Below are 21758 nucleotides of genomic sequence, written 5' to 3' on the forward strand. Positions count from 1 at the left end.
GCCCTCTCCCGGCTCCCTCGCTCTCCCAGACCGCTCGGCCGCGAGCACACCACCTCCCTCCCGGCGACCTCCCTCCGGGCTCTCCCTCCCCGCCGCCGGCTCCTCCCTGCCGCCGCCCGCCTCAGCACGCCCCCGCCGCGGCAGCCACTGCGGGCCGCGCTGCCGCGCACACCCCCCTCCCGCCGGCCCCCGCGCTCGCCAACATGGCGCTGGTGCTGGCGGCCGAGCGCGGCCGCTGCTGCCTGTGGGCGTTGCGGCGGCGGTGAGTGCGGGGCGGGGGCGGCAGTATGCGGCGTGGCGAGGCTTTGCCCGGGGGGCGGCCGACGGGTCCTTCCTGCCGCTGCAGGGGGCGGTGCGCGCCGCGGCGGCCCGTTAGCGGGGGCCGGTGGGGACAGGCACAGGGACGGAGGCTGGGCCTGGCGTGGGGGGGAGCGGCTGCCCCGGGGGGCGGCGGGAAGGGGCTCAGCGCCTCGGGAGGAGCCGGGGAGCTGGGCCGGGGGCGGGGACACCCGTACCGCGGGCTCCTCTGTGGAAAAGAAAAGCAAAAAAAAATCCCCTAGAGCTTCAGTCATAGTTTTAGAGGGTGGTGCAGGTGCCGGGGAGGTGTGCTGGGCCCTGGGGGTCGGTACCCCGGGTGCTGCGCCCCCGGAGCCGGTGAGCGGGGCAGCGGCTTGGTGGGGGCTTCGGGAGGTCGCTCGTGTCCCCTCAGAGAGCGGGGCTGAGCTGCTGGCGGCGTGGGGCCCGGCTGCTGCCCCGGATCCTTTAGCAATTGCTGGACTCGATCCAGGATTACCATGCTGATTTATATTAAAACAGTTCCACGAGTTTACTTTTACAGTTTCTTCCAGTCACATAGCCTTCTCTACCTGATTTCTGGAGCCCTTTTTATTAGTTTGAGGCTGAATGTAATTTCCAGAATTCTGTATAGCTCTTCTTTCTCACTGTCTTTCCCATTCCTCTTGCTTGCGCCTTTTGTCTACATAAACAACTCCTGTTTCCTTTTTTAAGCTTTTCTGTTTTATGATTGTTCATGTCTTCTTTCCCGAATACATCAAGTTGCCTTCTCTGTGATAAACGCCAGATATTGTCTGTTATGTCCACCGAAAGAGGTGTTTTTTTGGTGTTTTTTTGTCGTTTTTTGTTTGTTTGGGTTTTTTTGTTTTGAAATAGTGTGTTGACTATTTCAGTTTGAATGCCGCTAAAAAAGCGAGGGGATAATTTCTGTTTTGTGTGAATGAAAACACTTAAGGAGAGATCTGGTGAAGTTTGTACAATCTTCCTTGTGCCGGCATACGTTCCCTGCAAATACCTGTATCCAACGCTTGGGAGCTGTCAGTGCAGCCCTGCTACCACCCGAAGGGAAAAGTGGTTCAGCTGCCCCTTCTTCATGGACTTTTTTAACACTTCTGTGCTTATAATTTTGCAGGCAGTGGAGCCAAGTACAAAGATTTGTGAAATGGGCCTCAACAATAGGTATGAAATTTAACAACTTTGCTTGTGTAATGTGGATTGCTTTACCATTAGCTTTAGACCATAAGTTGCTGAAAAAACGTAGGTTTTTAAGAACAAGTATTCAATGTTTCTGTAGTTTTTGAAAACAGTAGTCTGTAGCTGACCTAACAGAAATAACCTTTAATGTGTAAACAACATTTTGAATAATTTTATCTGTGGTATTTAGGTATACTCACCTTCAGGAAAACTATTTATTTTTGTGATGTTTTCCTCTGAGTCCTTTTCTGGTACAAATGTTGCAAAGTCTGTGAAAATTGTTTTTTAGGCATAATGGTATTTAAACAATATATGAAGGCAAGTTAAAAATACTTAGCAAGATGACTTAAAGTGACCCCGTTGTCATGTTATCTGAAAAGATATGTTTTAGAATTCAGGGGTATACTTTAATTTTATGAGATGGTTTTAAGCTGTTTAGTTCAGGTTGTGAGGTCTCTGACTGTGCAGCCCCTATATTTCTATCATGTTTTAACTGCTATTAATAGGAGCTCGTAAGTTACTGTTCTAAAAAGAAACAAACAAAACAAACAACCAAGAAAAAACTTCATAACTTATTATTTCTTTGTGATGGTGTATCAATGGGAATTGGTGCTCTACAAAGAAATGTGAATCACTTTTACTGGGGGGAGGGGGCCAGGTTTTTTAGTTGTTTCTAGTTGGTCCAGAAAGCACACAGTAAAAATATAAACATCAACTTTTAGGTTTAAGTGTTGTTTTAGGGTTAGAATAGACTTCTTGGATTTTAAAAAGAAAAAAAGACCTAAACATACTTCTGCGTAAGGACTCCAAGGAAAAAATTCCAAGGCTAGCATGGAAATGCTTTTGGGTGAAGCATGTGTTTTTTCATTATTTTAAGAAATGCATAAACACTATAAATGATGAAAAAGAAATCTGAGTTTTAAAATTACTTAATTTCCAGGAATGTTTTTAAGGCTATATTTCTTTTAAGAGTTGCTTACTGTGCTTCATCCTTTTAAACAGGAGGTCACAGCATAGGGAAGATTCTTATTGCAAACCGAGGAGAAATTGCATGCAGAGTGATGCGAACAGCGAAGAAAATGGGTGTGAAGTCTGTAGCAGTTTATAGTGAAGCAGACAGAAATTCCATGCATGTAGCAATGGTGAAGTATATTCATTAATTTGTGACTGACAACAGTATTTCTCATTACTAAGTTCAATGTGAAAGTAGACGTGTGTGCTAATGTACTTGATTTTCACTGCTGTAGAGTTACTTCCAGTTTTTCTTTGAATCAATGAAAAGTTTGCCTACTCTCTGCCTCAGCACCTGACAACTTTACAGGAAGTTCATTAAAGTTTGGCACTCGAACTCCAGAGTAGCCACTGGGTGTTAGAGAATGGACTCGTTATTTTGGGAAGAAAGTCATAATTTGTTTCGCCCAGTTTTTCGCCTCCATGAAGAGAGGCAGTGATTTAAACTGTTGCATGCTGGCAGTCTGATAAACCATGTAATTAGCTTGGAACTTCAGTTAAATTGGCTTTTTATTATCTAATAAACAGTCTGTGTCATATGTACTTTTTTCTGTAACAGGCAGATGAAGCGTACTGCATTGGTCCAGCACCCTCACAGCAGAGTTACTTGGCCATGGAGAAAATAATGCAGGTGGCCAAGGTCTCAGCAGCACAGGTCAGTAGATCGCAGCCTTAAATCTTCCGTTACTTCCATGTTCTTGAGTTCTTCATTATGTTTACTGATGATGTTTCCATTTTGTGTTTCCCTAGCACTCTACTGAAGTTTCAGGGTTTTCTAAGCTAAACTGATACAAAAATAGGCTGGTAACGTTATTCTATTTTAGGCCATTCATCCAGGTTATGGTTTCCTATCAGAAAACACAGAGTTTGCAGAGTTGTGCAAGCAAGAGGGAATCATCTTCATAGGTCCGCCTTCATCTGCTATCAGAGATATGGGTATTAAGAGGTATCTGTTTCTAATTTGTTACTTGGTTATGCAATTTACAGTTTGGCAAAGCTAATTTTATTAACAAATGACCAGTTGCTCCATAATTATTTTATTCTGTCAGTGTTCATTTATTTTTATGGCTTTCTTCAAAGGAATAAGCTCCGGGTTTGTAGGTGTGGGATTCCTATAGGCATAGAAACAATCAAGATTGTTCAGTTAGTAGGGTTTTAATAATTAAATACATAACTGATTGTAGTTTTCCGGAACTGGGGCATTGCAGTGTTACATAGGTGAGGGTTCAGCAGTCAGACTGGATGTCTTGTATATTGGTCAAAAGAACGGTGGGAATTGGTCAGAAGAACGTACCATCAGTGGTTATTGTGGCTCATGTAAAATGGGGCGATGTTTTCTTCATCACAGAAGATTTTATTCTTTCTTGCTTACATCAAAGAAATGTTTCCAGGGTATGAAGTATAAATCAAGAATATGGAAATAAGGTTATTACCAATGCACGAACTGTGTAATATTAATCTCAGAGAATTAATTTTTTATCACTTCCTAATGTGAGAGTAAATTACCTCTGTAATTTAACTAGTTTTGCAAGCATATTTGAAGTTATAGTTGTTATGCTTGAGTGTTTTGTGAGTGGCGTGAATCCAGCCTGTATCATGAAAAGAGTTTTGCCTTTCTACAACTTTAAATCTAATCTTGGCAGGATACAGCATTGTAATTTGAAAATGTTAGGTTTTGGCCTCTGTAATGTGGGTCAAAAGATAGGAAAGAAAAGTAAGCCTGAAACTGGCTGCTGCTTTTATGTGGAGGGTTTAGAGAAAAAGATCCCTGTTTGAAACGTTTGATGATTTACAATCAAATGCTGTGTAACCCACTTACGTAAGGAGTCTCGTTGAGGTCAGTGGAACTACTTTTGTCAGGAGAATTAACATTGGGAAATTACACAAGTTTGGAGCTTAAAGTAAGAAAAAAATATTATTATCATTCTAAATATAAAACTATTCTGTCAAAGCACTTCCAAAGCTATAATGTCTGCTGCTGGCGTTCCTGTTGTTGAAGGTTATCATGGAGAAGATCAATCAGATGAGTGTCTAAAGGGACATGCCAAGAGAATAGGATATCCAGTAATGATTAAAGCTGTTCGGGGAGGTGGAGGAAAGGTAAGGGAACTAATCTGTTTACCACATGGTGTAAAGTTGTCATGTCTGACTTCTGTAACTGAATATTCTAAAAAAAAAAAAAAAGAATAAATCTTTGAAAACAAATAAAATGGAAAACTACTTTTGGTTAGGATTTATTATTAATGTCCAGTCCAGCACTATGAAATCTCACTTCCATTTGTTGTGCAGTCAGGCACAAGATACATAGATGGTACAAATTGGAAGAATTTTGTTTATTTCAGTGGATCTCCAGTATTTCACATAAGCAGAAAAGTTGTCCTGTGGATTTGTTTGCGTGAAATTAGATGACTTTAAGTTGTTACTTTGTGATAGCTTCTGTGACTTTTTTTGCTAACAGCTTTAAATGTTGCATAAGAAGTGATTAGAAATACCATTTAAATACTTGGTGTCTAGACACTTTTTAGCATAGGGTGAATTCTCTGTCTAAATCTGATTTTACTCTGAAATAAATTTCTGTAAAAATTCTACTTATTTCCAAAATAGCTGCATTTTTTCTGTAATGAAATCTGTTTTTCCCTGCCAACCTTGGAAAATTTCTATGATACTTAAGAATAAAACTGAATTTTGTAATCATACACATCAATGGAATGATAATATCTATATTTTTTACACTTCTTGTGGCAATTTCAATGGGACTTAGTGGGATTATCATACTGGAAGCTGATACACAATTTTGCTAAAGTTTAAGAAAGAAGGGAAAAGTGTTATCTTTAAACTCATTTCTTTCTGTTTGTGCGCAGCAAGGATTTTTATTGTGTACCCTATTTTTAGACATTTATATATGCTTCTTTCTGTATTTTAGGGCATGAGAATTGCTCACTCAGAAAAGGAGTTTCTGGACCAACTAGAATCAGCTAGGAGAGAAGCAAAGAAGTCTTTCAATGATGATGCAATGCTGATTGAGAAATTTGTAGATAATCCAAGGTGAGAAATAGTTTTGTTTTTTTTTTTTAATATAAACACTGTAATGTTTATTCTACTCTTAAATAAACATAGTTTTAGTACTAGGATGAAAATTGGTCTTGTATGTTTTATTTGCACTATGGCAGGTTTTAATTTAATCAATATTCTTTATAATGTATTGAATTTCTTGTAATGACTTTGTTTTGAATGTTAAGAATTAAAATATTGCTGCTTGGGAGACATGGCAGTGACATTGAATGACATCAGTATTCCTCCTTGAGTGAGCTTTCTAAACTCGATTTAGATGTAGAAAAAAAAAAATCACTTTATAATACTTAAACTACAGACCCGAGTCAAGCTGTCATGGTGTTTCTACTGCCCTCAAGTGTCCTAAACTAGTTATTTGGTCTTTCTCTATGTTGATATTTAAAACAGAAGTGATAGTCTTTAGCTTATGCCTGACCTGTGAAACTCAGCTAATTTATTTTTATGAAGAACTTCTCACAGAGGTCTATTTGATACTCTTGTTCTTTACATCTGGTTTTCTTGAAGCATCACCGTAAAGAAAGCATTTATTCTAAAGAAACTGAGAAACTGCTGATCCTGTCAGATGGGCATGAGGAAACTCTCATGAAATTCCTGGGGAATTTCTTTTGCCAGCATGGGAGGATTATCAGAATGGTGACAGATTTTTGTTAGTTTTATACATCGAACGAAGTTCTGCCACCTAATAGTTACCCTGTGAAACGGCACGTTGAAATAAACAGTTATTCCCCAGCCAGGGCTGCTGCCTCTTGGGAGTTGCTGCACAGTAAGTTATGAGGGAAATCATTGTCAAATAATAGTAGAGTGCTTTTACTTTCATTATAATAAAATAACTAATGAAGAGGTAGCAGCCTCTACGTAAGAATCTTGTTTATCCTGTGGCCTATGAGGTTTCACTGTAGTAGCTGGCATTTAGAATCCCGCTTCATTTAGGAAATTGAGGAGGTCTGAAACAGGTGAAATCCTGCATAATAGCAGCCTTATTTCTACATTTTTGGCTATTTGAGGGCAGACACTCAAACCTATAAGAAGTCCTAATGGACTGCGTGTAAGTTCAAAGTCTGTTTGGGTGAAGTCACTTGCAGGATTGGGGCTTTATTGAGATACATTGAAACATTTATTATTATGAAACAGGCATGTTGAAGTCCAAGTATTTGGTGACCAGCATGGCAACGCAGTCTATTTGTTTGAAAGAGACTGCAGTGTGCAAAGAAGGCATCAGAAGATCATTGAAGAGGCGCCAGGGGTGAGTAGAAAGTTCTTAGGATATTTTTTTGTGAACTGACATATTTTTAAAGTAACTGGTAACTCCCATTGAATTTATTTAGTGCGTAGTAATTTGTTTGTAATTCTCAGTACCCGTTTTAATTTTGCTGCAGAAAATGTTCTAATTGAAAAAATGACTTTCTTTAGAAAATTATTCTCAGGGAAAAAATATGTAGATTTCAGATATAACATTGGTAAGGATTTCACTACAGTTGCTAAATATTGAAAAATATTCAGGCCTAGTAGTTTAATAACATCAAAATTAAAAATAACTTATAATCTTTTGTATTATTTTTTTACAGCCAGGAATTAATCCTGAAGTTCGAAAGAGACTTGGAGAAGCTGCTGTGAAAGCAGCTAAAGCAGTGAATTACGTGGGAGCAGGTAAGTCTGTGGAGGTATGGCTGCTCCTGAGGTACGCTTAATTGGACTTTAAGCCTCAAGGCAAATGGCATCTGATTGATTTAGATTACGACACAAATGCCCCAATTTTTTGAGGTTTAAGCAAGTAGTTAATTCTGATGTAATTACAGATGTAAACTAGCGTAGCATACCTGGTCTGAGCTGAAGACCGGTGGCAGCCGAAGAATAGAAAGACAAAATTTCAGAGCAGATAATTCAGTCGACTAGGTGGTTGTTGGAAAGTAAGCATTATGAACTTTAGTAAGTTTGAGCAGAGCAAGAGAAAAATGATTTCTCTTTCAGCATACAAAAAATAATACTTTACATTCAAATAGTAAAACCTTAAAAAAAAACCCAAAAAACAAAACAACAAAAAAACCCAAAACCAAACACCACAGCTCCCTGTCTGTAACGGCCACTCTATTTCCCAGATGAAAAATAACTTGCTAACGTTATTTGTGACTTTTCTCACTGCTTTTTTTGGGTACTTGTTTTTAAAAAATAATTACACGCCCTATGCATATACACAATACTTTAAAGAGTCTTGATGCACTTTCTAGAGCTCTAACAAAATGCAGCTCTTCGTGTAGAGGAGAATGGCTACTAAACAGCGCAGGATATGTAAATGTGCAAGGAAGCAACCCTTTCTGTTTTCAGACCTCAATTGTGTGACCCTTTAAGATAGTTTGCGTAGGATTTAATGAAATTTTGTGTATCTGGTATAGAAATAGTAGCCTTGTCCTGGCATAAATCAAGTGTATTAGGTGTCCATTCTGAAAAAGTCATGTTTCAGTGAAGTGCCCTTTTATTAAATACTTCAGGAACGGTGGAATTTATTATGGACTCCCAACATAATTTTTACTTCATGGAGATGAATACCAGACTGCAAGTAGAGCACCCAGTTACCGAGATGATCACTGGAACAGACTTGGTGGAGTGGCAGCTTAGGGTAAGTGTTTGATTTTACATGTAGCGTTCCTCTCGTCTGGTGAATATTCTTTGACATTGCCTGTGAGAGACCAGACAGGTTTTCAGATCCTCATCTATTCAGCTAATAGGGTAGAGTTTCCTTTGCTCCGAAGGAACATATCTCGTATTGCTGTATTTGGTTGTGGCACATCGTGTAGATGCTCTGAATTCCAGCAAAGTCGTGTTCCAGTTGTGTACCATTTTTTAAAGTATATTTAGAGAGGTTATAGAGAATGTGGGAAGTGGGAGGAGTAGGGTCCTGATCTTTCCCTTGCTGTGCTGAAATTTTTTTAAAAACTCCAGTTCAAATGCATCGCTGGCCCAAAAATCGTTCTTGGATCAGGCCGTAGGAGGAAAACTCTTCACAAAACTATGTGTCTGGTTTTATACCAGTATAGTCACATTCTCAAATAAATGTATAGTTGTGGGGACTGGGAACAGGCTATTTCCTCACACACCCAATATGCAGAGAGATTACTCACGTGTCCGAATGATAATAGAAAGTTTTGGACCTTAAGGAACTGGAAATGAAAAACAATTCTGGTTAAGTAAATAGGAAAGTGAGGACAGCAGCACATGTTGAAGGTAAGTAGATAGGATGGGGAGTGTTCAGTGTAACCAGAAAGAAAACTAAAACGGCAAATGATGATGCAAAAAGGAGGAACTTTTGGCTTCCTGGTCTGGGAATGGAAACTGAGCATTGAGTGCTGAGTTGGAGCGGGGATCAAACAGTACTGGCAGGAAGAAAAAGAGGTGAGGTGGAAAGGTTGAGTGGTCTTGGTATGCGGCTTAATGAGTCAATAGACAGAAGATGCCTGTCAGTTCTTGGACAGATTGTTTTTATGAATCTGTATAGTACTACTCTTTCTGTGAAGGCTAAGTTATGTTCTGCTGCCTCTGCTGAAATCCATGGTGACAGAAGGCAGAGTATGGAAAACCCCTGACACTTCAAAAGAAGGTGAAATGTTGCTACAAATTTCTTGATAGGAACTTGTATTTTCCCATGTAGGTGGAAATTGTGTAGCTTCCTGGTAAAGGATCTCCTCTGTGTTTAACTGCAGCAGGCTTCTTCTTACTATTTTGTCCCTAAAAGCCCTGTTTTTAAGTCTCAAACCGGAGCAGTGTTGGTGTTTGTTGGTATTCCCGTATCTGTAATGTAAATTCCTTTGAGTAATAAAACGATATTTCCTTCCCCATTAAAGGTTCTTAAATTGTTAGAAATCCCTTAGAGAAATGTTCCCTTAAATGTACAGGTCCCATAGTCTACAGAAGAATCAACAGCGTATGCCAGGAGTGCTGGCTGCCAGTAATCCATTTTATCATCTGCTTTTGGAGCAATTTTTCTCTAATAAAATCTTGTCTTAGTTGACTGGGCTTTAACTTAAATGTTTAATTATTTTTTGACATAACCAGTAGAAAAAAATTAGACTGTTTTTTCCATTGTGTTTTAGCTGTATGAAATATTAGGAGGTCAATTTACACAATAATAATTCAAAATCCTTTGACTGGTGACTCCCAGAGAAAAGGAAGGAGTAACTTCAGTATCAGCCTTTTATGACCTACCACGTTTTTCTCCTTGTGCTTTTTTTAATGTGCTTTCTAGTTGTTCATGTTTAGAAGAAAGAGACTGAATATTTCATACATTGTCACTCCAGAATATTGATCCCATGTTAAAGAAAAAACCTAATGTTTTCAGGTTGCAGCAGGAGAGAAGATTCCCCTAATGCAGGACGAGATTCTGCTCCGAGGCCATGCATTTGAAGCTAGAATATATGCTGAAGACCCTAATAATAACTTCATGCCAGGGGCTGGGCCGTTGTTGCACTTGTCCACCCCACCACCTGATAGTTTCACCAGGATAGAAACTGGAGTCAGACAAGGTAAAACTGAAGGCAGCGGTGTAGTAAAAAATATTTAACATCAAAAGCTTTTCTTTGTAAGCATTTCCTTCTTTGGCCTAAGTAAGTTTGTCTGACAGGGTGTTGTTACCAAGACAAATCTCTACAGAATTACTCCTCCTTGTGATTGTCTGTGTTCTATTGGTCAGTCACTGAATATTTTATTTACCTCTATCCAAATTATTGTCCATTGGCTCATGCTGATTATATTCTCATCGCAATTTACCAATTCTGCATTCTGATTGCAAGAAAGAAAACTGAATTTGAGTAATGTTACTTCTGCAAAAGTCTGTACTGAAGCTGTCCTTATTTGAAATACCAGGTCACATCATTAAAGATTAATGTTCTTTAAGGACACAGAGAACTGTGGCTAGCAATTGTGTCAGAGTTTAATGCCATATGGTGTGCAGTACTCTGCACTACCAACTTTCAGAAAGTACTTGGTTCAGCGTTACAGCATTTTTTAATATATTTTAGGTGATGAAGTTTCTGTTCATTATGATCCAATGATTGCAAAGCTAGTTGTTTGGGCTGAGGATCGTCAAGCAGCCCTGAGAAAGTTACGATACAGTTTGCGTCAATATAATGTAAGTAGAAGGCACCCAGTGTGATTTCAGATCTTGAGCTGACTTTGAACATCTTGAGCTAACAAAATATGAATGAAATACTACAGTAAAACAAAATTGGTTTCTAAGAGGGAGCCTGCATTGCCATTACCATTTCAGATTCATTATTTGGTTGCAGAAGCTGTATTTTTTCCTACTTTGCAAACTGTTCTCATTGGTGGAGTGAGCAGAGGTAAGTGTGAGTCCAGCTTTATGCATCGCTTTTTCTTAAGTCTGCGATATCCTCAGTTGGATGATGCAGCTGGGACTTTGTAGAAGAGTGAGGCAAAACAACATTTTCAATTGTAGTGTGAGCTTTCTCAAACTTAAAGGAATTTATAGGTGGAATTTGTGTCAGACCATGTTTGCTTGTAATTTCTCATTTATAAAAACAATTAAATTCTTAGACTATAAATGTAGTAAAGAAATATGGAGAATTTTTAATGCTGTCAGTTCTTTTTAAGAAGTAGTCCTTTTTTTCCCCTGTAAAAACTACAAGCATTGTATCTATTTTCAGAAGTGGATTTCAGAAGGTTTAATTTGAGGTGAAACTGAATATTATTTGGGCAGAATTAACTTACACTTTTAAATCAATAATATAAACATGACTGAGGTACGGAGAATGTTTGGCCCGCTATCGATTACTGCAACTGAGAGAGGAAAAAAAATCCCTTGGTTGTTTGTTTGTGGTTTTTGTTTGTTTTTTTTTTTAGAATTTTCTTAGTAGCTCTGTCAATAGATGTTGACAGCACAATATAGTTACCAGTTTCACTGATTTCTCCAAAATAATTATTTCTATTGTCATGTTGTTTGCTTAGGTATTTTGCAGGATAGTAAATTTATAAAAGGCACTCTTCCTTTTGTTATTATTAAAAGATCAAATATGGAATATCTGAAACTACTGTAAATCATTTTTAATAAGAGGCACTTTTCATATTAAGAATGTTCTTTCAAATACTCAGAGCACAATTTTCCGAAACAGTAGGGTTTTTTTCCTAAACTACCCCCCATTACTGTTACAGGGAAACTTACTTTGAATTCACAGTGGTCAAAGAGCGTTTTGAAAACAGAGTGCTTTTGAGAAAGCTACTCCTCTTCTTGTTTTGTTTTTAAGAGCGAAGGTTTCATTGCTAATAAAACAGACTAGTTGAATTAATTACATTTTATTGATAAACTTTGTGTTTTGATGTTGCGGTCTGAAGAAACATTGATCTATCATCTATGCATAAGCAGAAAGCTGTATATTCATTCATAACTTCATTTCCATTTGGCAATATGCTGCTTTTTCTTTACAGATTGTAGGATTAAGCACTAATATTGATTTCTTACTGAGCCTGTCGGGACACCCGCAGTTTGAGGCTGGAAACGTGCATACTAACTTCATTCCTCAACACCATGATGAACTATTTCCAACCAAAAAGGCAACCCCCCATGAAGTTATGTGTCAGGCAGCTCTAGGGCTCATACTGAAAGAGAAAATGCTAACAGATGCTTTTAGAGATCAGTCGGATGGTAAGGACGATTCTTCTTTTGTTTTATTTTATTTGCGACTGGATTAGACAGTGCTGTGAGCTCATGTGCAATTATTTAATTTGCGTGCTCCCTTTTTGCCTTACTTTGTGCCTGCTCAGGGTTCTGTGTTCTGGCGTCTGTCAGATATTTACACACGGAGCAGACTATAACTTTTGTTAAGGGACAGATACTGAATATAACACCATTGTAACGTACAGACTCCTTCCCACAGCGCTTCAGACAGGCACTATCTGAAGGACCTTGGGATTCATAATTGGTGTCACTGTGTACTCTTTGCTCGTTACAAGCATAAACAGTGAGTGTCTGTCACTATTATTCCTACAGTTGGCCCAAGGTCTTCAGAGATAAAGTTGACTCTGCTAGGACTGGGAGAGGCAGTAGGGTTTAATGGAAGGAACAGGGCTCTGGGAGCTGAACGTTCTTGAGTTCGGACACTGCTAATGGCTATATCAGAGGGGCATGTGATTGCTCTCAACAAAAATTTAATATAAATCTAATATATGCTGCCAACAACCTTGTTAATTTTCTTTCCACCTCCACTTTAACTATACTGGAAATGTGGAAGAGTGGGGTTGGAAAGATTCCCATACACTATTCCCTTGCTTCAACAGACGATGAACTAATCGGGCAATATCTGATAGCTGTACATCTGATCCGCTCTCAAAACCACTACATAATAGAAAACCCCTTGATCTTCCCTGGCAATTTGCTGCCATGTTTGATTACTCTTACAGTTGGAACCTTCACCTAAAGGTTAATCTGAATCTGCTGTGTTGTAGTTGAATTCCCATGCTTTCTTGTCCTGTTCAAGGATGTGTTCGTGGAGAACAGTCAATATCCTCCTTCTTAGTCCGTGCTGTTAGCGTCGTGTTTTCTCTGGGTTACACAGCCTCAGTTTACTCAGTGTTGAAGAGTGAGGAATTGTCACTATTACAGTGGTTCCCCAATCTTTTACGTGCAGTATAAATATGTAAGTACGACGGTAGTAATAGTAGGACATTGATTTTTATGGTGTAAGTTCTAAGTATTGTGTTTTGCCAAAGCAGAATGAAAGTAATGTATCTATGTATTTTGTGTTTTAGATAAATTCTCGCCATTTGCATCCAGCACTGGTAGAAGAATAAATATATGTTATACTAGAAAACTGTCTCTGCTGGATGGGGAAAACAGTAAGTTAACAAAAAAGCGTGTGGAGGGAGAGGAGATACTTTATGGATAAAGTTATTTCAACTGGTGCTTGAAAATTCAGGCTAAGAAACAGCAAGTAGAAGCATTATGAGTTTAATGCAATTTAAGTTGGGAATTCACAGAATTGCATGATTAATCCACACTGTTAGCTCTTGAGGAGATATAAACCAAATTCAAACGACATTACTGATGTTCATCGTTTTTAAAAGAGCTGTGCGCCATCGACTTTTTTTCTTACTTCACTTTGGTGTGAAAGTCCTCAGCACCTTTTCCCATCAAAAACCTGTTTTCTGTCCAGCTAACGTAGACTTCAGAGCATAACAGCAGGTCTTCATCTTTGAAAAACAAATCGTCTAGAATTCAGTATGAAATCTGCAATGTGTGCTAAGCTAATCTGAAAATACTTACTCTTTCCCTAGTATTGGTAGGGTTATATTTTGTTATCGAGAAAGATACACTAAATACTGTTTATATGTCACGATTCTCTAGATCCTGTAATTAAATCTACTCACGTATGTATGTTTTGTTTTATTCAACAGTTGTGGATGTAGCTGTAAGTTACAATCAAGGAGGGTCATACAACATGCAGGTACAAGTCCATTTTTTTTCAGATATTTCATTAGATAAAAGAAGCATCAGTTCCTTGTAGACTTCTCTCGGTATTAACTGTTACTAAAGTTGCTTGGTAATTACTGATACAGGATTTTGGTTCCTTGCAGATGTTGTAGGCTATTATTTTGTCTTGAAATTATCTTTGCTAGATGCTGGATTGGCATAGAAGAGCTACTAAAATGCTTCTGAAAATAAGGCTAAGTAAATACTGGAGAAACAAATGCTTTTAAGTTGTTACTCCTTATTTTTCTCTTCCTGAAATTTGTCTTTCTAAAATGTTGTAAGTTAGATTTAAATCTGCATTTAAAAAGACTTTTTTCCTGCAGGACCCCTGCTTTATTCTGTGCATGAGATGGATCTCCTGTGGGATAAATAAAAGATTTCTAGAGCATTATCTGTAAGATAACACTTTTTTTTATTTTGAAGATGGAAATTGGAAAGGGATTACCAAATGAGATGAAGAATGATGAGAGTTGTAAATCTTCTGGTTAAATAATTGAATGATGCCCCATAGAATTGGCTTCTTTCTCTGACTATGTTATAGAGGTCCTATAGGATACAGCTCAAGATGCTTTAAACATAGATATTTTAGTGTAAGCGTGTGTGATAATCTGTAATTGCGTGGCTATGGGGGCTGTGTTTTGCCGAGTGTTGAATCACTTTCTTGCATCACCCGGAGCCGAATGGGTTTTCTCTCACATTTGGCACCCAGACTGATTGCAGCCTTGAGAATGCAGTCTCTCCTTAGGTCAGCTTCTTATTTCCAATATTCAGAAAAGGGGAATTATGAGAATAAGTCAGTATTTATGAACTGCTTAGACTGTACAGAGATGAGCATACTAGAAAAATAGTGAGAAAATTATTGTGCTTTCATGTGTATAACCACATATTGGGTAACTCAAACCCTTATTTTTACTGATACGAACATTGAGATAACCCACACCCCTCAAGTAATACGTAGGTTATTTTGAGTGTATTGATTACATATGTAATGCAGGAAAGCTTTTAGATTTTAGCCTTATCTCATATAAGTAATGTCAGCAAAAACTAAAAAGAGACTGGAAGGAACACAAAGTGGGGTCATTTGGGGAGGAGAAGTGCAACCATGGAGAATGTAGACTCCCAGGGAAGAAGGACGAATGGGTGCTGAGATGGAAATGGGGATAAGGGATGGAGACGCAGAATTGGGAGCTGGTCACGAGGCAGACGGTGCTTCTGGTGTGCTGCAAAACCTGTCGTGGGGCCAGTCAACTGGAGCGGGTTGCTGGGCCACAGAACTGGCAAGCACTCACAGTGCTGCCCCGATTTGCACCCCTGCTCAGGATACTGATCAAGCACGCAGTTTTTTGCTCGGGGATCAGTATCGGATCAACAGCTTCCTTTCAATGCGTGTTATAAGGTCTTCATTTAGTGGAAAAATAGTATGCGACTGTATAAATGAAGACTGAATTTTTTCTCTACTCGTAACATCCTGAAAGACCAGCATGTCCTTGATTCTTTGCTCAGTGATGTTAGACTTAAAACTAAAAATTTCAGTGAAATGTGATGCACTTACGTTCACGTTCTGTCTTTGTATTCTGAAATTGTGGCAGAGGTGCAGTTTCCATTGACACAGATGAAAGCGTTGCCTACAAATAAATGATCTTTCTGTTTGGTCTTTCTGTTGCAGTTTGGGTGTCTAATTGATGCTGTCTCCATTCTGCTCTCCTCTGCTCCTGTGTAGGTTTACCAAACATATCGTAGTTTTTGTATTACAAGCTCAGAAGGGTGAGGAAGTTACCTGCCTTTTGGAAAGTGTTGTGGAATCTTAAGATAACAGCTGAATAGTATGAAGGAAGTCAAGATGCTAGGACAAATTAAAATTCTGGATTCTAGTCACATCACTAAACTGAATATTCTGATTATTTTTTTGTTGTTTTTCCTGAGAAATTGCATTCCTTTGTATTTTGCTGAGTGCTATTGCATAGTTTTACGATAGAAGTTGTCCTGGGAGAGCATAATAGCTAATCTTCTGAGCTGATTGCATTGGATACAGAATACAGTCTGTAAACTGAAAAAGAAAGGATAAATAAGATTTAAAAATACTTTTTTTTTTTAAATTCCAGAATTATCTGGGAAGAATCACAGGTTATGACTGTATACTACAAATACTAACTTTTGGTTTATTGCTCATGAAGGGCTAGGCTTTGTCCTTATAAAAGCATTTAACTTTCAGATTCAAGACAAAACGTTCCTGATTTCTGGAGAGATGGTCACTGAAGGTGATGCACTTTACTTGAGGTCCTCAGTAAATGGAACAGTGTGCAAGTCCAAATTGGTCATTTTGGACAACACCATTTATCTCTTCTTTCCGGTAAAGTTATTTTCTTTATTATCACAAGTATACAATTTCAGAGTTTTGTCCATGTAAATGAGCAATATAAATTGCAAGAGAATGTGAAAGAGAATCATAATTTCAAGTTCTTACATTGGCCTATAAGTTTTGATACTTGTTGGTTTTATAGCTGTAACTAGAAGTTAGTTGCTTGTGGTCAGTGAGTGAGAAAATAAATTGCTTTGAGAAAGATAAAATAGAATTAGGTGAATCAGAGTTGCAAATGATGGTTTGGGAGGGGGGAACACAAAATATTAAAACGGTCCATTATCGAAGTTTGTCATAGAACGGTAGCAGTTCCTTCAAACTGACAATTGTTTGAAAGTGCTTGTAACTGGTATTTTTATTTCAGTGTTTTTCATTATTAAATGATAAGAAAGAAATCTGTGGGATCAGAGTGGGGTCTGAGGTGGGGGATCTGGAAGAAATTTTAGGATATGGGTGGGAGAACGAGTCTTTGGGAAACTTTGGGTAGCAAGTCTGAGAGGAATCAGGGGATTTTGAATAATGGTGAGAATTTTTCATTAAACTTAGCACCGAATCCATTTCCTTGTGAACTGAGAAACATTCGTTGTCAGCTCATACTGACGATGCTTGGCAACGAAGAGGCCAGTGTCTGCCTTGTTGCAGCAACGTGCCCACCCCTTGTGCGAACAGCCTTTACTCGTGTTCTAAACCCCTCTGGCTGTCGCTGCGGGACTGGGGAAGGTGTGGGTTTGGAACAAGGGCCCCCACGGAGCCCCTGTCTCTCAGGGCTGGTTCCTTCCTTGCTGATCCGCAGCAGCAGACTTAGACACTGGCAGAGCAGTAAGTGTGTCCAGTCTTGTTGCTGCCCTGGCCCCAGTAGTCTGGCACCCTGAACAGTTGACTGAGTTGCCTAAAGCTGCATCTGCTTTATCCCAGCGTGTGTACTAGCAGTATTTTATGTTATTAACTCATATGTCGTTGATTTTATTTCTGTAGGAAGGGAGTGCTCAGGTTGGCCTCCCTGTACCCAAGTACTTATCTGCAGTGAGTTCGGTGGGAGTGCAAAGTGGTGCAGTAGCACCCATGACAGGCACCATTGAAAAGGTAATTATAATAATGTGGGTGGGAAATGAATTCTCCAGTATATATCCAAGTCCAGTCTTCCAGAAATGGTGCTTGCTTCTGTACTGCCAGGAGAGAAACACGGCCAGAAATGTCAGTGCTGTGAGACTCCTCCCAATCGGAAAAAGCCCTGTTTACTCCCAAGTTTTCAGCAGCCACACAAGAGTTTTTCAGGCTTCTAGTCTTCTTTTTCTAGAGCTCTGGACGATCTGAATATTTAACTAGTATTACTGCTTAAATAATCTTTTCTTCATCTTAATTACTTTCTAAGTCGAAGTTCCCTGAAGTGTCATAGGCTGTTTGATGCATTTCACCTAGAGTGATGCGATGCTAGATGTGCGATGCTAGATGCATTTGCAAAAAAAGAAATATTCAGAAATGCCTTTTTTGTGAAGCTGTGTGTTCCGCTGCTGCTGGTTTTGTTCCTTTTTCTTTAGCTCAGCAAGTCTTGGGTATTTCTCTGTACAGTGGTGAAGTTTTAACAGAAAAGAGATTTCCAGCAGAGTTCAGTAGTTAAAGGATTCTGCTAGCAATAAAAAGGCGTGAACCCTTCCAGAGGCTGGCATAGGTTGCACGTGGATTCTTACACATTGAGTGGACGTTCTAAATGGGAATTATTGTAGAAAAACTAGGTGGCTCCTGCAGTCTTCTTTCTGGATTTTGTTTTAGAAATGACTTTAGGGACTGGCTCCAGGAAGAGGCTCTGCGCTTTCTCTCTCAAAATAGCAGCTCTTAAGCCCAGAAAGGGCATTGTCTCTTCTAGTGGTTCTTCTTTGAAACATAAATGGCTTCCTGGTCATCCTCTGAGCTGTTACTGAGCCTCTTCTATAGTCTCTGACTTCCTTAAGTGTTAGCTAGAGAACTCAGATACCCAATGCAACAATAATAAAAATATTACAAGGCTGTTTTGCAAAACCACAGTCTCTCAGTGGATTGTGCTAGCCAGGGTCCAGCTGATGATTTTTAATGGTACAGACGTGCATGATTTCCCCCCCCCCCCAATTTTCTCTTGATCTGTAGGTGTTTGTGAAAGCAGGGGATAAGGTTCAGACTGGAGACCCTCTAATGGTTATGATAGCTATGAAAATGGAGGTAAGTGACTTATAAAAGGTTTTAATTACTGAGAAAATAAAAATCTGGTAGAATTTAATAATTTTTGGTTGCATTATTGAAGTACGGTGCAGAGTGTAGCTTGCAGATGTCACTATCACTGTCACATGCTGTGAAACAAGTGTTGTGTCTGACTGGATTTCAGGGGATTATATTTGCTCTTATTTTATTAACAAATGTTGATTATATAATCCATGGTATTCTGCAGATGTTTTAACATTCATTTGGTTATTAATTTGGGTAGCTTTGTCAGTCCTCCCCCCTTCCCTGCTTTCATTTTTTTAGCAGGAAACTGTCTATGTGTATCTCTTGCTCACTGTGAGGTAAGCGTATGTAATGTCTGCCATTATTTCATGCAGAAATTTAGCTAATGGTGACTTTGTGTATGTCCAGGATTTTTTTTTTGTTTATAATCTTTTTATTGTTATTTACATAAAGTTTTACCAAGAGTACACTAAAGATGCTTTGTAATTGTCCACGTGGCATTCAGTAGACCAGCATTTTGGCCATTATATCTTGTAACATTGCTGACCACGGCTCAGATTGCTTGAACTATAGTTTTTGTAGCCTGAACTGGTTCGATTTGGCTATTATTTTACTTTAAACTTCAGTTTGTGGTAGCAGAATTAACATTGTTGAGAAAATCTGCCTTTCCCTTATCATGCCCTTCTATAAATTACACTATTTTTTTTGCAGTGCTATTGAAAAAGAAAATGTAAAATTTAAAAAGCAAATTATTATTTAAATGAATCCTTGCTTCGATGTGAGGATTTAGTATCTGTTATTAAATGTTTTGCTATTAGACTAACCCTATGTAGAAAATCATCAAGAAACAAAACTAACCTGGTACAATAACAAGTGGACTAACTGGGGGGTTGGTATGTAAACATGCTATTCCTTTACTGTCACTAGTAGCTGTATTTGTATTTCCTCTAGCTTTTGCCAAATAACTCTTCAATAAAGACCCCTCCTGGCCAGCAAACAAAAATATTTTTAGTAAATCTGCAGATTCCTCTTAAGGGAACAAATCTGCTATATGAATAACATTTTGGACTAAAACTGTACTATTTCTGCCCGGTATGTATTATAATATCAAAAAGAATTAGTGAAGTAAAATAACATTTAGCTGTTCGTACTTCAAAATATTATATTACAGAACATTTTTTTGTCCTCAGTATCAAAATAAATATTGATGAGAAAATAAAAGTTGAAACAGGACTAGGATTGCATTTTAAAAGAAGGTTTAAAACAAATATACATGTGTCAGAGGAAGTAATTAAGTGTCTTCTGTTCTAATTTGACCGAAGAGTAGTATTAGCATTTGCTGGGGAAGGGGGCAAAGGGACGGTGCTGGCTCACCATCGATGGTTTCTCTGCAGCACACCATACGGGCTCCAAAGGCAGGAGTGATAAAAAAGGTTAATTTCCAAGAAGGTGCCCAGGCCAACAGGCACGCTCCGCTAGTTGAATTCGTGGATGAAGAGGCCGAGTCAAAATAAAATTCAAGGAAAGTGCATTTTATTTTTTCTACTTTGCTCATTTTTCTCTAAGGAGAAGATTTCTTCATATTTCCAGCAAACTGTTTTGTATAACAGATTGGGGAATTGGTTTCCTCTGCACTTCCTGCATAGTTTGACTGTAAATTATGCTGACTTTACTGAAATTTGGATATCACTATACTGTAATCGTATATTTAACTTGTGGACCTACGTGATTGTTGTTCAGTGGTTACGTTTGCCTGTGAAAAGGCATTAGACTGGAAAAAATGTGGAACTCTCTCGGGAGGGGCGAGGTTAGTTAGGACTGTGAGTTACAGACAGCTAGGGTTCCTCTGCCTGCCTTTCATTCACCACTGCCTTCTTTTCTTGAGGTGTGAGAGCATTGATTTGAAGGAAATCTGAAAGGTGACAGTTGTTCTGTGAATTCATTTCTGTGGCAAAATTCCTGTTTGTGGCTTATGTTTTTGCCTGAATAGGGAATTCAAGTTTGTTCCTTAGCCCAGGATCCCTCTCAGTGAGTTTTGGTGCATCTTTTTTCACATTTACCTCAATGAGCAGTGAAAATTTGCATTTCAAAAATTATTATTAAATAATTTGAAATATCTGATACAAAGCATTTTTAAAATACATATTAGCATTTGCTACACTAATCAAAGCTGGAACGTAACTGCTTTCCGAAAATATCATTTGATCTTTAAACATGAAGTAGAAGCACAGAAAGATGATAAGCTTATTTAATACTTAGAAAGTGTGCCAAAATAAAATACTGACTTCAAAATCCTCATTACTTTTCCCACATTGTTCACCTTCTAATATATTACTTATTGTTGGAATGAATTATACCAAAGTCTTTATAACAACCTGAAACATGACTAAGAATAACAGTCAGATTGTTTTTGTATTTGCGGTGTTGCAGAAGAGAAAATCGGTAGTTCTTTGATATGCAAAGGAAACATTTCTCAGACACAGCATACTGATCGTTTGCCGTAAATTCATTTTAACTTGTTTAAAAAGTACCTCAGAGAGAAATGAAAAGGATAATATGTTTTAATTGTTGCAAACTTACAAATCTTTCCACCTTCTAGTTAAGGTGAAGTTCTGCCTGTCATAGGAACTTTTGATATACTAATGTAAGACAATAGCGTGGTTTATACTGCAGAAAGGAACAAACACAGATGCTGCAGTGATCGCAAACTTGTAGTTGCGTCTGTGCAAATGGAGCCTTATACTTACCCGAAATCTCACGTCCCAATCAATACGCAATGTCACAGGGAATTCTCTGGTGTGATTCTGTAACTGTGCGGCCTGGCCTGCAATGCAGACAAAAACTGTAAAACAGTAATGGCTCTGGATGGTCTTGTATATGAAAAGCATACAGTAACACTGTTCAATTGTCCTTGTAATCCAATGGCCACCTAACAAAATATTACACTCCAGTGATCATCTTGTAGAATACTGCCACAGTGGTTTTTATTAACTGCCAAATAAAAACTAAGCTTAACTTTGAATGTTTGTTTTCATTTTTCTCCATTTTGTTCTTTCCTCGGTTGCTTATGTTTATTATGCACTAGAGGGTTTTAGGTATCATCATCTGATACCTGACAGACCGCGATCTGCAGATGGCATTTAGGAGGCAGTAATCCAA

General features: G+C 38.6%; 1 protein-coding gene across 1 annotated transcript; it reads left to right on the forward strand.

The window, feature by feature from the left end:
- The first annotated feature begins 151 nt into the window (after positions 1 to 151).
- On the forward strand, positions 152 to 21621 carry MCCC1 (methylcrotonyl-CoA carboxylase subunit 1). The gene is made up of 19 exons (XM_074593258.1): positions 152 to 262; positions 1427 to 1473; positions 2491 to 2630; positions 3059 to 3154; positions 3324 to 3445; positions 4452 to 4599; positions 5423 to 5544; positions 6703 to 6814; positions 7137 to 7218; positions 8058 to 8185; positions 9902 to 10085; positions 10581 to 10690; positions 12004 to 12220; positions 13324 to 13410; positions 13969 to 14018; positions 16257 to 16394; positions 17379 to 17486; positions 18525 to 18596; positions 19994 to 21621. Exons 1-19 carry the CDS (start codon positions 204 to 206, stop codon positions 20111 to 20113), a joined length of 2142 nt encoding a protein of 713 aa, XP_074449359.1. The 5' UTR covers positions 152 to 203; the 3' UTR covers positions 20114 to 21621.
- Positions 21622 to 21758: the final 137 nt, after the last annotated feature.

This window comes from Larus michahellis, chromosome 6 (assembly GCF_964199755.1).
Source record: "Larus michahellis chromosome 6, bLarMic1.1, whole genome shotgun sequence".
In the NCBI taxonomy this organism is placed as follows: domain Eukaryota; kingdom Metazoa; phylum Chordata; class Aves; order Charadriiformes; family Laridae; genus Larus; species Larus michahellis.

Bases quoted from the DNA above. Each gene is read 5' to 3' on its own strand.
- MCCC1 (XM_074593258.1), top strand. From the start codon at position 204: ATGGCGCTGGTGCTGGCGGCCGAGCGCGGCCGCTGCTGCCTGTGGGCG. The intron at 12,221-13,323 runs GTAAGGACGATT...TTTGTGTTTTAG, and splicing joins TTTTAGAGATCAGTCGGATG to ATAAATTCTCGCCATTTGCA. The intron at 14,019-16,256 runs GTACAAGTCCAT...TTTAACTTTCAG, and splicing joins GAGGGTCATACAACATGCAG to ATTCAAGACAAAACGTTCCT.